Here is a 16,861-nt window from a genome sequence, read left to right on the forward strand (position 1 = left end):
TATTAAAAAGAAAAAACAAGTGCTTCAAAGATATTAAAAAAAATGGATGACAAACTGCAATGCTGTTAGGGTTTTGCACCATCCAGTGGGCTGGGGAGCGGAGTCACCATCTTACTCTTAACCACAGGATTCCCTCTGCTTAATCATATTGAGAAAATAAAACAAATGTAGAAATAGTACCTAAAAATTTTAGTAGATAAAATGCTATAATAGAAATGTTAAAAAAAAAAAAAAGAGCTTTGCCATGGACAATTTTAACTAAAGGTGAAAAGACTTTGAAAGTTCTGATCAAGAGTTTTAATGTGTGAAACATTTTTCTGATTTAAAACTACCAGGAATATAATGAAGATCTGTAGTTACCGTTCTGAAAAAAATCTTCTGTCAGTTGATAAGAGATCATACAACTGTTGAATATGAGCAAGGCCTGGTAAAAAGATCAGTACTGCTCCTTCAACATTTTTGAACTGGGGACTTCTATCTGAAATTTTTAAAAAGATACAATATTCAGAAATAAGGAACAGCATATAAGATATTAATAGAACATCTCCAATTAGTAGAAAAGTTTTATCAAAACAAATGGAGACACATTAGAAATAGATACATACCTAAATATGTAAGAAGTTCCAAAATGAGATCCAGGTTGATTTTTTGAGGATTCATGTAGAGAATAGCATGCTGAGTGCGGTTGCTGTACTTTTGGTAAAATGGATTTAAATCATCACTTGTTCCAGTCTGAACTGGGATGTATTCCTAAAAGAAACAAATCAGAAAAAGCCAAACAAAAATGTTACGTATTTTTATAAGACAAAGAAGGAAAAAAGGAGCTATTTGCATTCATTCAAATCTGTATTTTCTCATTGTCACTATTATGTTAAAATATAGCAAGAATACAATTTTTAACAGAATTAAAGTATTATAAAATTTCATCTCTCCTATTAATTTCATTTCATACAGTCCCCTTAAGTATAGCAAACCTTTTTATCTTGGCATGTAAACCCTAAATTAGAAAAGAAATGAAGAAAAATAGAACAATGGCAGCATTGTTCTGTGGCAGCTGAAAAGCAGCCTGGCCAAGAGAGGTCATAATAACTTTATTAAGTAATTTACACCTGCCTCATTCCTTCTAGATTCTACTTTGGTTGCTGAATTCCAATCATCTTCTTTGAAATACTACTTTTAATTTTTTAAAGTCTTTTAGTTTCTAATTTCTATCTCTGCAGTTTTAGGGAAAGATTTTAGTTTTTGCTTCCTTGGTTTATCTGCTTAACTAAAGGATAAAGTAACTTCTACTTCTAGTTCTATTTCCATTAGATGAATGAAATATTGTGGATATAATGAAAATAGTGTATATAGTACTACTGGCCAAAATGTAGGATAATGTAGCTTTTGTGATATTTCTAAAATTATGTCATTGAAAGTAAATTAACTCTCTATGAAAATCCGTGCTTGCCCTGGATAGTACAGAGCTAAGGTTGGCTCATGTCAGGACAGAGGCTGCTAGGAAAACCAATGGCAAGGATCTAGATTTTGGTCCTGCCCCATCCTGACTATCTAAGGTGTTGAGATAAAGTAAGTATCGTAAGCCAAACACTAGAGTCAGTGAAACAAAGGTTTAAAGAAATGACCTTTAAAATTTGCTCATAATCATATCTGTTCTTCTTCTACTAGATTATATTTGAATGCACTGTGTCAGCCATATTTTAAAACTCTTACGGCAGTTTATGCCCTGGATATCACAATCAGATGTCTTTCAAAAATGTTTTATTTTTACCTGATACTTTGTTATTCCCCCTGCTTTGCTTGTAACATTAACGGTTATTTCTTCTTCCTCCTCCAGAAATTTCTGACAATATTCTGAGTCTTTCTCCAGGACAAAGCCTGTTTCTTCTATTATATCTTCAAGATGAAAAACCTGCATAGATTAAGGCATATAAATAGTGAACTCAAATTCATTTCAGTAAATATCATTTTAAAGAGAACAAGGGATTGTTACCTTTTGAATGTCACCAAATGCTAATTTAGCATGTTACAAAAAAAGCTTTTTTCTGCATTTATTGGTAGTGAAGAACTTGGCTGATGTAGATGGATCTATTCCTTGTAGTCTCAGGACAAAGCACATTATGGTGTGTATATTTTTTACATGTGAAAACCAATTAAAAGAGCAGGCTTTATCAGCTGAACCAGAAGGGCAAACATTAAGAATAGAAGGAAGCTTCAAAGACAAGCCTAAATTTGAGGGATGGGTGAAAAAGGAGTTCCTTATTGCTAGGCAGCTACCCCCAATCTGGATGTAATGCCTTTGCTATGGAAGTGTGTTTTACGCTGTGTACCTCTGAAGTATGTCGTTCGTCAGCAGAATCCTCCTTCCAGCCCACTCACCCTCAGTCAAGGCAGCACCAGCCATCTGATTCCCAAGGCCATCTCCAGGTCCTCCCTTTCTCTCTTTTTTAAAATTAATTAACTTACTATTTTTTTTGGCTGTGTTGGGTCTTCATTGCTGTGCGCAGGCTTTCTCTAGGTGCCTAGGGGGGCTAGAGAGGGGGGCTACTCTTTGTTGCGGTGCGCAGGCTTCTCATTGTCATGGCTTCTCTTGTTGCAGAGCACGGGCTCTAGGCGCGCAGGCTTCAGTTGTTGAGGCACATGGGCTCAGTAGTTGTGGCTCACAGGCTCTAGAGCACAGGCTCAGTAGTTGTGGCGCACGGGTTTAGTCGCTCTGCAGCACGTGGGATCTTCCCCGGGCCAGGGCACAAACCCGTGTCCCCTGCATTGGCAGGCAGATTCTTAGCCACTGTGCCACCAGGGAAGCCCTCCAGGTCCTCTCTTGACTTGCAATACCCTAGGAATCGTTCTAGGCTCAGACTTAAGGGCCTGTTTTATGGTGACACTCACTGGTGGGAATGTAGTTTTTGTTTACGTATGCATTATAAAGAAAACTTACCTCAACAGGATAATTTCTTCCTGAAATTCTCAGAATAGGGCAGTGTATGAAATAGCTAGAAAACTTTTCACTGTCTACAGTGGCACTCATTAGAATCAAATGTAGATCAGAGCGTTTCTGTAAAATTTCCTTCAAGATAATTAGTAGGAAGTCTGACTGGACACTTCTTTCATGAACCTAGCATGAGGGGAACAAAAAAATCATAAGGTCAAGTAATAGGCTAAAACAATCAGACATTCAAATCTACTAAAAGTTAATCAATATTTACATATAGTCAGTACATGCAGAAAGAGAAGCTGTATGTTTCAAATAAGGCAGATCTTCAGAATTGAAAATAAAGTCACCCTCTAAAATTGAAGTCGGTAAAAATCGGCATATAATGAACAAGATTAGCTATGATAGTAGGACTCTACCTTAGGAGATGGTTTGTAAGTGTTCGGCTGATAAGATTAGGGTATCTCCCAATTTCACTTAGAAGCCAGTGTAACTCTTAAAGTGCTGCTACTAATATACAACTGAACAGACACAAAACTGCAACAAGACAGATACTTTATCCACTATGTAGAAAAAGGGGAATTTGATTAGTAGGAATCTGACAGGTTCTCTATCAACTGTCTGAGAAAAAGGCTCTTATGCCCTTCCAACAGATGCATTTTAGGGACGAGCATTGTAAACCTTCTATAGAGCATAAAAAAACATGGGACATTGTCAGAACTCAATATCTGCTGGATATACCAGTCTATATTCCAACTTCCTGTACTGGGGTTATTTCTACTCCATTTTATTTTATGAGATTAAGGCAGCATACAAAAGATAGAATACATCAAGATAACAAAAATTAAAACGGTTTTGATCATTCATTTGCTCAGAAGGGAGGCAACAGTGGTCAAATGTTCACTACAAACAGTACTAAGCATTGTGCTAGATACGGGGGATTAAAAAATGACCAAGATAGTCTTTTCATTTCAGAGTTTACAGCCTTGGAAGAGGATACTGTAGAGGATGGTATGAAGGGTAGTTAATTTTTTGTGGGGGCGGGTAGGGGTCTAATATTCTTTTTTGTTTGTTTTATATATTTTTTTTTATTGGAGTATAGTTGATTTATAATGTGTTAATTTCTGCTGTACAGCAACTCAGGTGGTCAGGAAGGCTACTAAGAGAGATCTGCCATCTGTGCTGAGAACTGAAATGAGTTTTAAAGGAGGAGAAAGGAACAGTATGATAAAGGGAGAAAAAGTAGTCATGGGACACAACTTGTGCAAAATCATGGTGGACAGGGGGATAATTATACATTTCAGGAAATGAAGAAACAAAAATGACGCCTTGAGCATGGGATGAGGAACGGGCAAGAGATAGAGCTGGCGAGGTACTCAGTAATCTGCCCATATGAGGTCTTGTAAACCGTGTTAAGGAGTTGAGACTTTATCCTAATGAGTCAGGGTAGTGAGTAAGATATTGCAAAGCAGGGGGATCATGTGGTCTGAATTTTGTTTTAAAAAGGTAAATCCAGCTATAATTGAAGAATGTAGTAGAAGAGAGCAAAACAGAAAGTAGGAAGTTTAATTAGAGGCTTTTGTACTAATTAAAAGAGATAATGGTAGCCTATATGAGGGCAATACCAGTGAATATGGAGAGGTAAATGAATGTGAGAAAAGTAAAATCAACAAAGTCTAGGTGATTGGATTTAGGGGATATGGGAGAAAGAAGAAGGAATAATCTTGGATGTTTTTACTTAGGTAGTTTGACGAGGATATTTAAATCTGAAGCTCAAGAGAGAAAGATTTCCTGAACAGAAACAGATCTGGGGAACCTCCTCAAATAGATGGTAATTTATATAGATACTGACATTTTTAAAAAAGAAAATTAAAAATGAGGATAAAACATAAAATAGAGCTAATAAAAATGAGGATAAAACATAAAATAGAGCTAATAAAAATGTATGCTTTATTAAGTACACTTGGAAGAGGTAGGCAAAAAGTTTGGCCGTAAACATACCAGCAGCCAGAGGAAAAGCTACTTAACTCACACACTGACCATAAACTAAAACAAATTGCACAACTATTCCTAATAAGAAAGCCAGAAGTATTATCCTGAGCATCTTCATAAAGAAGGTCCTGAATAACGTAATGCACTCTATGCCAGCATCTCTTACATCATTATATTTAACATGATGATGAATTTCACTGGGTTTTTTCTTACTCTTACTGTACTTTTTTTTTTTTTTTTTTTTTTTTTTTTGCGGTACGCGGGCCTCTCACTGTTGTGGCCTCTCCCGTTGCGGAGCACAGGCCCCGGACACGCAGACTCAGTGGCCATGGCTCACGGGCCCGGCCACTCCGTGGCATGTGGGATCTTCCTGGACCGGGGCACGAACCCATGTCCCCTGCATCGGCAGGCGGACTCTCGACCACTGCGCCACCAGGGAAGCCCTTACTCTTACTGTACTTTTCAACAAGAGGTTGACATTATCACACTGAAGCACAATTCAGTAAATCACGCCTACAGACTGCTAATACTAAAACATCAAAGAACAGCTCCCTGAAGTTGGTCTAACTTTTAAATTAGGATTCATTCTGATATATATTTATTAATCAATTTTCTAATAATTTGGGGCTCCAAGAAAACTTACTGGCTGATACAAGTATTTCATCTTACCTAGCAGTAAAAATTTCTCATTATAAATAGATAAATTAGCATTTTGACTTAAGTTGATTCTTGAGGATACTGATAAAATCTAGGTCTTAGCCATGCACAGCTGCAACTGTGACACCCCATTCCCCACCCAACACTGCCAGGAGCAAGTTACCAATGGGCCTGCTCAATCAAGCAGCCATACATCCTCTTTCTTTTTGACATCTTAGTGATAACAGTACAACTCCTTCCCCCACTGAAGATTAAAGACCCCTTAGATAAAAATGAATTCCCATCACTCATCTATAACCAAAATTATTGTATTTAAAAACATCATACCCTAAACTTGTGCAACAACAGGAAAATGGTTAAATAAATTATGGGACATCCAAATTATATACTTCTATAAAGCTATTAAAAAATAGTGTTTTTGTAGACTAACGATGTGAAAGAATTATAAAATAAATATCGCACAAGCTAAACATACACATATATAAATGCACAAATGTCAACATTAATTTTTTTTCTGGATGAGACTACAGATAATTTTTATTTTCATTTTTGTATCTCTCTATACTTCTAATACTTACTAACCAAAATGAGGAAGATAACCCAATAATCTATGTGTAGTCTATTAATTAAAAATCAAAGAATGACTGAACTTTCACTAATGCCTTCTGAACTTGGTGAATTAACAGACATTCATAGAAACTTTACATCTGGGAAAATGAAAAAAATTTCCATTTTTGAATAATAGAAATGCTGTATATCTTATTTTTTCAAAAAATTATGTACAAAGCAAGTCAGTTTAACATGTACTAGGCTAGTATACCATTTAAAATAATTCTAATGTGAAACTTCTGGCATAATTCAATTTTAGTGTGCATTCAAATTTGATTCAAGTAGGGGTATATCTATAGGGAAAATGACATACTGATGAGGATTCCTTGTTTTTTATAAGAATCCGAGAAAATCCTTTAACAAATGTAGTTGAGAGGCAGCAGACTGGTAAGAGATGGCTGCAGATGTACTGCCTGGGTTTGAACCCCCAGTTATAGAGCTTATTGGCTGTGTGAATTTGAGCAAGCTATTTAATCTCTGTGTGCCTCAGTTTCCTCAACTGTAAAATAGGGATAATAATATCTACTCCACTGGATTGCTGGAAAGATTAAATGAAGTTGTATATATGAAGTCCTTAAAATAGCACCTTGCATATAGCAAATGTTATACAGCATTTGTTAAATAAATCAATTTACAGGAGACACATTTGTTAGAGGAAATTATTATATGTAGAGGAAATTAAATAATTATTATATGTAAAGTGTCTGGCATTTAAGCATGAAGAAAATGTTAGCTAGTTTTAGAAGTAACATCTTTTTAATACAAAAATGTTTAGAATTTTTTTCGGAACATGACTACAGAATCAACTCACCTCATCTACAATAACGTGAGACACATTAGTTAGGAGACCATCTTCTTGAAGTTTTCTTAGCAAAACCCCTGTTGTACAGTAGAGTAACCTGGTAGATTCACTCACTCGAGACTCCATCCGGATCTGATATCCACACAAAGAATTCTGAAGGGAAAACACAAGGCCAAGATTAGAGTCTCACAAATGATCTAGGAAACAAGCTTTAAAAAGTACAGGTGCTGATCCTGCTACTATATGGAGCAGTCTAAGTAAATTTGTTTAGTGCAATTTATTACTTTACCATGGTCTTCAATTATATAAAACTATAAAATTAGTTTCGGCAATTTTAGTTTTTTTTTTTTTGCGGTACGCAGGCCTGTCACTGTTGTGGCCTCTTCCGTTGCGGAGCACGGGCTCCGGACGCCCAGGCTCAGCAGCCATGGCTCACGGGCCCAGCCGCTCCGCAGCATGTGGGATCTTCCCGGACCGGGGCACGAAGCCGTGTCCCCTGCATCGGCAGGCGGACTCGCAACCACTGCGCCACCAGGGAAGCTCCCAGTTTCGGCAATTTTAAACAAGAAAAACCTTTTATCAGTTTTGAAACAAAAAGCTGTTCACCTGCTTTGAGTACCATTAACATTATTACGAAAATATTAATAGATTTAATCAATTTCTTATTAAATTATCTTGGAGCAAAATATTGAGGTACCGAGGAAGAGAATTTTAGAGACGCTCCTACAATTTGGTCCACTTTTCTATCAAGATCTCATAAGAGCTGCAACCATTAAAAACCAGTGGTGGGGGGCTTCCCTGGTGGCACAGTGGTTGAGAGTCCGCCTGCCGAGGCAGGGGACACGGCTTTGTGCCCCGGTCCGGGAAGATCCCACATGCCGCGGAGCGGCTGGGCCCGTGAGCCATGGCCACTGAGCCTGCGCGTCCGAAGCCTGTGCTCTGCAATGGGAGAGGCCACAACAGTGAGAGGCCCACGTACCGCAAGAAAACAAAAACAAAAAAAAACAGTGGTGCCTGATGGGAATCCTGAAGTCACTTCTATTCCCATCACATTTTCTTTCTCCTTCAGTCATTCCTTTGTTATACTTGTAAACATGTCTGTCATCCCCTTAATGTAAATTCCTTATAAGACAGAAATTATGTCCTTTTTCCTCTTTCATTTCGTGAGAGAAACCGAGAAAAATTGCCATATAAAATGTTTTTTAATGAAGGGATACCTAACTTAAAGATAGAGACAAAGATGTTAAGTATCATATTTATAAAGAACAAAGTATAATTAAACTGAGTTATATGAACTGGGAATTCATTACATTTGGTTCTAAAGCAATTTTACTGATTCCTATACTTTGCAGTCACTCCGGTTAAGGTCTGGCCAGTTTTGTGTATACTTTTATCGCAAAGTGTGTGACAGTAGATATTTAAGTACTTTTTCTATTATTTCTTTTATATACAGGATTTGAAAATAGTCTGGCATTTTCTTTTATATTGTTTTTTCCTTCTGTTCACTGAACTAATGAAAATCATTCAGGAATACATCCCACAGAAAAGATTTCCAAATACTTGAGATATCTGATATTAACAGTTATACTTGTGTTTATATTCTTTGAATGATCAACTTAGTATGTAATATATTTGAATACTCAATTATTAAAGTGCATATATTTTTCCTTTTATGTGAGAATTTTAATGATAATTACTGACAGTCCTTTTCATATAAAGGAGAGTGGCATAATATCACATCTATCCAAGAAAACATGAGAAACACCTGAGATACGCTACTGAACAAAGAGCATTGGTCAAAACTCATATACGGCGCAGGCTTCCATTTGGGTCCCAAGGGCACAGGTTGAGTGAGGTCAGCACTCTCTGAGGTGAGGTTGAACAGTGTCTCACCTTTCCTCCAGGTCCATTTTCACAGCCCAGTTCCTCACACACTCTTGTGGCTAAGCTCACTGCTGAGACCCGCCGAGGCTGGGTGCAGACAATGCTGCATCTACTTGTTTGCCACTCGTTCAGAAGCAGGTCCTCCAACAGGAAATGTGGCACTTGAGTACTCTTGCCGCTCCCTGTTTCACCTGCCACCACCACAGCCCGGTGCCTTCTAAGAGTTTCGACAATTGAGTTCCTGTGTTTGAACACAGGTAACTGTTGCCGTTCCTTTAGCAGTCTCTGGTACTTAGGTGTGCTTTGCAACTTTCTAAAGAGGTTTCTAACCGGCTCCAAATCTTCTGCCTTTTCTGATTCCAAAGTCAGTGCAGAAAAATCCTCATCAGAAACTAAATTTTCCCAAGATTCCTCAGGATCTTCAGAGGTTTCTCTCGTATTCTCAGATTGCTGTTGTTGCTGTTGCTGCTGCTGCTTCAGTTTATTCAGAAGTTTGGCAATGAAAAGGTCACGTGGTTTATTGGTCTCCATTTTATTTAACTGTTCCTTTCTCTTTTCCGCATCACTCCACTCCAGCCAGACATCTCGGTAAGTGGGCGGAAGTAACTGATGAACTGACTATAAAGGGAAAACACAGTAGTTATGTCGTTTTTACTAACTACTGGACACCAAAATTCAATAGGTTAGAACTTAAAAGGATAGCTGCCTTCTTCTTAAAATGTCTCTTAAACTAGTGTTACTACTTTAATATAAGATATACATGTATATGATGCAAATTTATAAATAGCATATATTCAGGCTTCTAGACTTACTAGCTGTGTGACCTTGGGCAAGTAACTTAACTTCTTGGTGTCTTAATTTCTAAATTTGTAAAATGAGGCTAATAATAGTACCTCCCTTACAGGCATACTCTGAGGTAAACTAAGTTAATCATGTAACGTGCTTATTCCTGGAACACAATAAACTATTAAATACATGTTTATTATTTATTCATATAGTGGTGCTATTTAAATATACAGATGATCCATAATGCATCTTTAAAACAAAGTTCCCTCTGAGATTCCAGCAGTTGTATATTACAGGTCAAAGTATTTTAAATGAACTCCACTGGATGAAACTAAGTTATCTTAATTCTGTGTTATAAAAGAGCCCGCAATTATTTCTGTAACACTGATAGTCACTTCCATCAATTAAGCTTATGATACCTTATTCTGCAAAATGAGGGAAATAAAGACATTAAGCACTTTTACTGACACAAAATGGAAAAGAACTATTGTTGGAGTTCCACTTAATCAGTGCCTAAATTTTCAGTAGTTCTAATTCCCCATGAAGAAAGATATATACGTTTATTATAAAAAGGATATGTTGACAATACCCCCCAACCAAAAAATAGCGCATTGTGTTCTCTTAAAAGTGTTCTCTTCAGTAATACTTTATTTTCATCTTTCCTTAAACTGGAAGCTTATAGTCAACATAACCTAAAAGTGAAAACTGGAACCAGTGTCTAATTTTTTAAAGTTGAGAGACAATATAACATTAAAGGAAAACAAATGTTTAAAAACTCTCCTTAATTCAACCACTCTAGCACAACTATTTTTTAATCTGTAAATTAGTATAGCTTACAAAGCTGGACCAAATGGTTCAGAGCCTCTGGTCTAAGGAGAGAAAGACTGAACTATGTTTAGAAGTGAGAGGAAGTCAAAATTATAAATAAGCAGAAAAACAAGGATTAATCAGAAGCATTCAGTAAGAGATAATTGGCACAAAGGGCCATAATTAAAAACTAACTTCCACATGCAGATACAGTTTTATGTTGACAAAATATACCCATTACTCCAGAAATGATTTTTTTTTTTTTTTTTTTTTGCGGTACGCAGGATTCTCACTGCTGTGGCCTCTCCCGTTGAGGAGCACAGGCTCCGGACGCGCAGGCTCAGTGGCCATGGCTCACGGGCCCAGCCGCTCCGCGGCATGTGGGATCTTCCCGGACTGGGGCACGAACCTGTGTCCCCTGCATCGGCAGGCAGACTCTCAACCACTGCGCCACCAGGGAAGCCCCCAGAAATGATTTTTGAAACACTTAGGTCTAAAAAGTCTCACCTGCCCTTTCACTAAACGATAAAGAGCTAAAGTAGCTCCCAGGTGCTGAGCTTGCATGCCATCCTCTGTTAAGATTGTAGGGCATACTACCAGTACATCATCTTCAGACTTGATTACCCTTACCCTACAAAGAAACCAAAAACATTTTAAAATAAAATTGATGAAGTAAAAAAGGTCAGAATTCCATTAACATTGAACTGTAGTTTAATTATTTAAATTAAATATTCCCATGGAAGACATCATACTACATAATGACTTATAAGCACTATCAATCTGAGATGTGGAATTAGCTTCCTAAATATCTACTTAACTCATCAGAAAAAAAAAGATTTTCATCTTAGATTTTTCTATAAGTTCATTCAGTTAACCAAAAACATACCTACATTTCCAGTATCTACCTACTGCAACTTTTTCAAAGGAAGGATTTGGACTCTTGGGAAGATTCTTCCTGACCCAATCGATCAGAAATTGTTTGGGAGATTTTCCAGTCCAGCTTCGAGCAGTATAGTCAAAATTTCTTACATCATGAGGTTCTTTCTTTTTCTCTAAAATGATAAAGATTGGTTCTTTAAAAATGGTTATGTAGTAATATACAGTCTCTTTTGAGAGATTAATGTTCTCTCACTTTTGGGAACAGACTTTTAGAAGAGAATAGGTTTAAAAAAAGACAGACAGAAAGGCTTGCTCTTCTTTACGTGATGTAAGGAAATCCTCTTGATGGACAGAATCAGTGAAAATCTGGATCTTTTTAAAAAAGTATCTTAAGTTATGTGTTCTTGTAAAATATCTATGACACAATCCATGCGATGAATTGTTTAGAATACTCTGAATTACAATGTTTGGTAGACTATCTTTTGAAAAGATATAAATCAGATGTCATTTCTCTGCTTAACAGCTGCCACTACCACCACTGTGAATGGCTTCATGTTGCATATAAGATAAAGTCCAAATTCTTCACTAGTACCTAAAAGCCCTCTGTGGCCCACCCCTGCCTATTTGTTGTCAGTCTTCCATCATGCTCGCTATGCTGTAGCCATACTGGTCATGAGTCAATTCCTTAAATGCTCTAAACCTGCCTGGCTCAATACAGTAGCCACCAGCCACATGTGGCTAAATTTAAATTAATTAAAATTAAAATTTCACTTTCTCAGTTATACTAGTCACATTTCAAGTGCTCGATATAGTTGACCCTTGAACAACACAGGTTTGAACTGTACAGGTCCACTTATATGCAGATTTTTTTTCAATAAATATATAAAAACACACATGAAGAACATCATGTGTAAGACTTATATTGAAGTGGATAGCCTATCCTTACACAGGCATGAGGTGATAATTAATATAAAATTAATAATGTGTTATTTTCTTTGTTTTATAACTTTGCTTTCAAAGAATTACCTTACCTTATAGAATGCCTCTCTCTCATAATTGGAGAAACTGCATATCAGCCTATCATCATAGGTAAGTGGTTTTTTAAAAAATGTTAACAGTGTTTCCAATAGTATATTATGAATACTACTGTAATACTGTATGCCATAAAAATTTTATAATGATTCTTTCATTAGTGTATAAGGCTAAACTAACAGTGAAGTAAAGCAGTTGTACTGATTACACTAGGGTACCATTAAAGCAATCATATTGCTGCTTCTTCGTTATTAATGCATGAATCATTATACCTATAAACAACTAAGAACTTCTGCACATTATCTTTTCATTTTTGATGTCTCATGTTAGTAATACATATAACATCTACAGTGTTTTGAATCATATAAGACAATGTTGATATAGGTACTGACAGACGATTCATCTTGTACATAGATAACATAAACTCACAGAATCTATACAGTACAGTACTGTAAATGTATTTTCTCTTTGTTATGATTTCCTTAATAATGTTTTTCTTTCTCTAGCTTACTTTATTGTAATAATACATATAACATGCAAAATATGTTAATCAACTGTTATCACTAAGGCTTCCAGTCATTAGTAGGCTATTAGTATTTATGTTTAACTTAAACATAGTATTATGTTTAAGTCAAAAGTTATACGCAGATTTTTGACTGCACAGGGGTCAGCGGCCATAACCCCTACGTTGTTCAAGGGTCAACTGTACTCATATTTGGCTAGTAGCTACCACATTGGATAGTGCAGATACAGAACATTCCCATCATAGTGTATTCTGTTGAATAGTGATGCTCTAAGCTCTTTTCCACCTTAGACTTCCAATGTACTGTCTCCTTCCTTAGAAGTTCTTTCCACCAACTCATTACCAGGCTAATACCTAATCATCTGTCAGATCTCAGAGCAAGACCTTAGCAAGGTTTCCCCAATGCAAATTAGGCCCCCTTATTAGCTCTATTATTGGAAGCCAGTTTTCTTTCTTCAACAGCACACATCACAGTTTGTAATTGTGTATCTATGTCTGTTTAAAGCTTACATTCCCTGCTAGACTGTATACTTGAAGAGGGCAAAGATCAAGTTATTTTGCTAATAACTATACATGTAGCACCTGATATTATGAACAATAAAAATTCAATAAATATTTGTAGAAAGAATGTACAATTAAAAGAACTGACAATTTAGTGTGGGACTCAACTGACTATATTACAGACTGATAAATATACTAGCTATATCAATAATTTACCTATGAGCACAAAGAAGAACACACTTACACAACTCTGGTGGCACAGCAGGAATCAGGGAAGGTTTAAAGAAGAGGTGCTGTTTGATTCAAGCCTCTAAGCAAGGGAAAGGTTGGCCAAGAAGGGGAAAACAGGATGAGCAAAGTCATGGAGCCATGAAACAATATATGTTTTAAAGAATGATGTAGCTGTAGTACATAGCTGGGAGAATAAGGTGGAAAGGATCTTCAGTGCCATGATACAGGGTTTGAACTTGCTAAGTGATTAAAATTTTTAACAGGGAACTCACATTTTGATCTGTGTTATGGAAAGATAATTCTGGCAGGAGTTTGGAGGAGGGACTGAAGAGAGATGAGGCCGAAGCAAGATGTTTGTAATTACAAAATGCTATACAAGTTATCATAATTATTATTTTTCCAAGACAGTATGTGGAAGCATAACTTTACTGCCATCTTATGTAGTTTGCTGGAATACAAAGTAACAATTTCTCAATTATACAGTCCTTGACATTTTTCTATTTACAAATTATACCCTGGAACACTTTCCCTTCATTTTACCTTTCTCTTCTTCAGTAGCAGCTGTAGATTTTTCAAATAAATTAAAGTTCAAAGCACTTTCCCCTTCTGTGGCTACAGGAGGCTTCTTCCTTTCATTCTGTTGATGTGAAATCTTTATGGCTGGATTGAATACTGGATGGTCTTCTAAAGTTTCCATTTCTACCAAAAAAACCATGATGCTTATTTTTGTTTTATTTATATTTGTTTTTCATGCCTTTTTACTTTGCAAAAATTGGTTTAAAAACAACAACATTCCTTCTTTTTCCTTGTAGTCAATTATTCAACACTTCCTTCTAGGAATTTGTGCTAGAAGTCAGAGGCAATTTATTTTCACATCATAACATTTTCAGAACAATTACTTAACAGATGTAGAAGGCCAGGAAAAACATCTTCACTAGAAATAAATACACATGGAATTATATCCACCTCTTGTTCTTGAATGGAGATGGTATTTTATGGTATACATCTGAGGTTAACAAACTATGGTCTGCAGGCCAAATCCAGCCCTGCTGCCTATTTCCATATGGCCTGTGGGCTAAGAATGATTTTTACATGTTTTAACTGGTTGAAAAAGATATATTTGGTGACATGTGAAAATTATATATGAAATTTCAGCATCCATAAAGTTTTATGAGAACATAACCATTTGTTTATGTATTGTTTATGGCTGCTTTTATGCTGTGACAGCAGAGTTAGGTAATTATAACAAATTGCAAAACCTAAAATATTTACTATTTGGCTTGTTGCAAAAAGTTTGCCAATCCCAATTATAAACTGTTAGGAAAGAGCAGACATATTAAAAAGAGGCAACCTCCATCCTAGGAAGGCCAATAAAGAAGAGATATTTATACGTCTGAGAATTTTAAAGTGTTTACCTCTTTGAAATTTCCTTATTTTTTCTTGAGCCTCTTTTTGGCCTTGCTTGTTTTTTTCTAATTTAAAGGTAGCTGCTTGCTCCTTTGCATCCAGAAGTTTTGCTGCAAGGTGCAAGTACCTTTCATTCTGTTGTTCCAAATAATATGATGATAAAGAAATAAAAAGAAGAGCAAGATTAGTTTATCTATTGTCAATGTATTATATCAAACCCTGTGATCTTTTGATCTTATTCTTTGATCCAACAAATCTTCTAGAAAATTTTCATAGAGAAATGATACAAATGTGCAGATTTGCAGGTACATAGATGTTTACTGCAGTACTGATTGAAAAGGAAAACTGGAAATCAAGTGTGGTACATCTCTACAGAGAAAACTAGTCAGCCACTGGGAAAAAAAGTGGGGTAGCAAAAGAATGAGGGTGAGCCACATGGAGAAACTTCCTTGACACGTTAAATAAAATAAAGCGAACTACAGAATAAAATGTAAGTATGAGCTCATTTCTGTAAAAAGAAAAATTAAATTTTTATACATTTTATAAATACATGTATTTAAAGGGTTACATATGCAATAATAGGATAATACACATTTCTGAAAGTTACCTTCCCATAATCTTTATCTTATGAAAGATAGCCAGGGACATTAAACAAACAAAAAAAGGCCTCTGGGGAAGATGGGTGCTATAAAACTTAAGGACTAATAAAATAAAAATAAACAAAAACCTTAAGGACTTAACTCTGCTGAGCAAAAACTAGACAGAGTTAAAGCTAAACTCAAATTACTGTTTTTTTCTTTAGGTTAGGTTGATAGCAGATGAGAAGCATTAAAGCTCTGGGTGGAGACGGCATGTGCAGTGCTGCTATGAAAGACAACCGCTGAGACAAAGGGAAAAGAGACAACTGAGGAAGCACAACCACCTGAATTCTGGGACCATTTTGTGTAGAAGCAAACATCAATACAGTGTAACAGAAGGGTTGGCTATCGCCTCAATTTCACCTAAATCACACTCGTTCTTTCAATCTTTCCTATCTATGGCACTGATACCACCATCCCTCCACCTACGAATCTCTTGCTGACTTTGGCTTCTTAACCTTTATGTTCAGTGCATCAGTTTCTACTGATTCTTGCTTTAAATGTTTCTCTTCCAAATTACAATTTGGCACCTTATTATTTCACACCTGAGCAAGTGCAAGAGCTGCCAAAATGGCCTCCCTACCCTTTGCAAATCACCTTAAACACTACTAAATTTGCCCTAAAATGTCAAATTCTTCTTGTCGATCACCTGCCCCCATACTTCTAGCAACTCTTCACAATCAGTAGGAAAAACTGTCAAATTCATTTTCTGGGCATCAAAATCTTCTAGTCTCAGTTTAACTCACCTGTTTACTCCTATTGGCCAGTACTCACTTACACATTTTATCCTGTTTATTGTTTAATACTCAAAGGCCCCTTGCACAATTCCACTGCTGTACCCTTATTCACATTATTTCACCCATATGGGTCATTTTCCCATTCTTTGTTGCCTATGCACACTTCATGCATCCTTCAAGTCCCACTTTTTTCTTTGAAGTATTGACCTAATGTTCCTATCAGAAGAGACCTCTTTCTCTGAACCTCAAAGTACCATGTGTACTGTCCTAAATTATTTTTGTTTATATTACTTTAATACAGGCACGTGGTTAAAAAAAACTTATGAGGATACAGAGGAGTATAAAAAAGAAGTCTCCCTCCCACCCTACCAACCCCAGTCCTAATCACTAGTAATAGCTTCTTGTGTATCTCTCCCGATGTTTCCTTTGCATACATAAGAATGC

The 16,861-nt window shown here is 36.4% G+C and overlaps 1 protein-coding gene across 2 annotated transcripts in view; it reads right to left on the reverse strand.

Annotated features, from left to right (window-relative positions):
* DHX29 (DExH-box helicase 29) overlaps positions 1-16,861 on the reverse strand; it is a 48,628-nt gene that overhangs the window by 16,893 nt on the left and 14,874 nt on the right. The window contains exons 7-16 of one of the 2 annotated variants that reach the window (XM_065873408.1): positions 15,051-15,177; positions 14,176-14,334; positions 11,356-11,521; positions 10,977-11,100; positions 8,886-9,494; positions 7,002-7,145; positions 2,939-3,115; positions 1,772-1,912; positions 606-750; positions 361-478 (exon numbers count right to left, since the gene is read on the reverse strand). In XM_065873408.1, the coding sequence (XP_065729480.1) occupies positions 361-478; positions 606-750; positions 1,772-1,912; positions 2,939-3,115; positions 7,002-7,145; positions 8,886-9,494; positions 10,977-11,100; positions 11,356-11,521; positions 14,176-14,334; positions 15,051-15,177 (1,910 nt within the window). The remainder of the gene's footprint in view (positions 1-360; positions 479-605; positions 751-1,771; positions 1,913-2,938; positions 3,116-7,001; positions 7,146-8,885; positions 9,495-10,976; positions 11,101-11,355; positions 11,522-14,175; positions 14,335-15,050; positions 15,178-16,861) is intronic. The other variant, XM_065873409.1, reaches the window with a different exon arrangement.

Source organism: Phocoena phocoena, chromosome 3, assembly GCF_963924675.1.
Source record: "Phocoena phocoena chromosome 3, mPhoPho1.1, whole genome shotgun sequence".
In the NCBI taxonomy this organism is placed as follows: domain Eukaryota; kingdom Metazoa; phylum Chordata; class Mammalia; order Artiodactyla; family Phocoenidae; genus Phocoena; species Phocoena phocoena.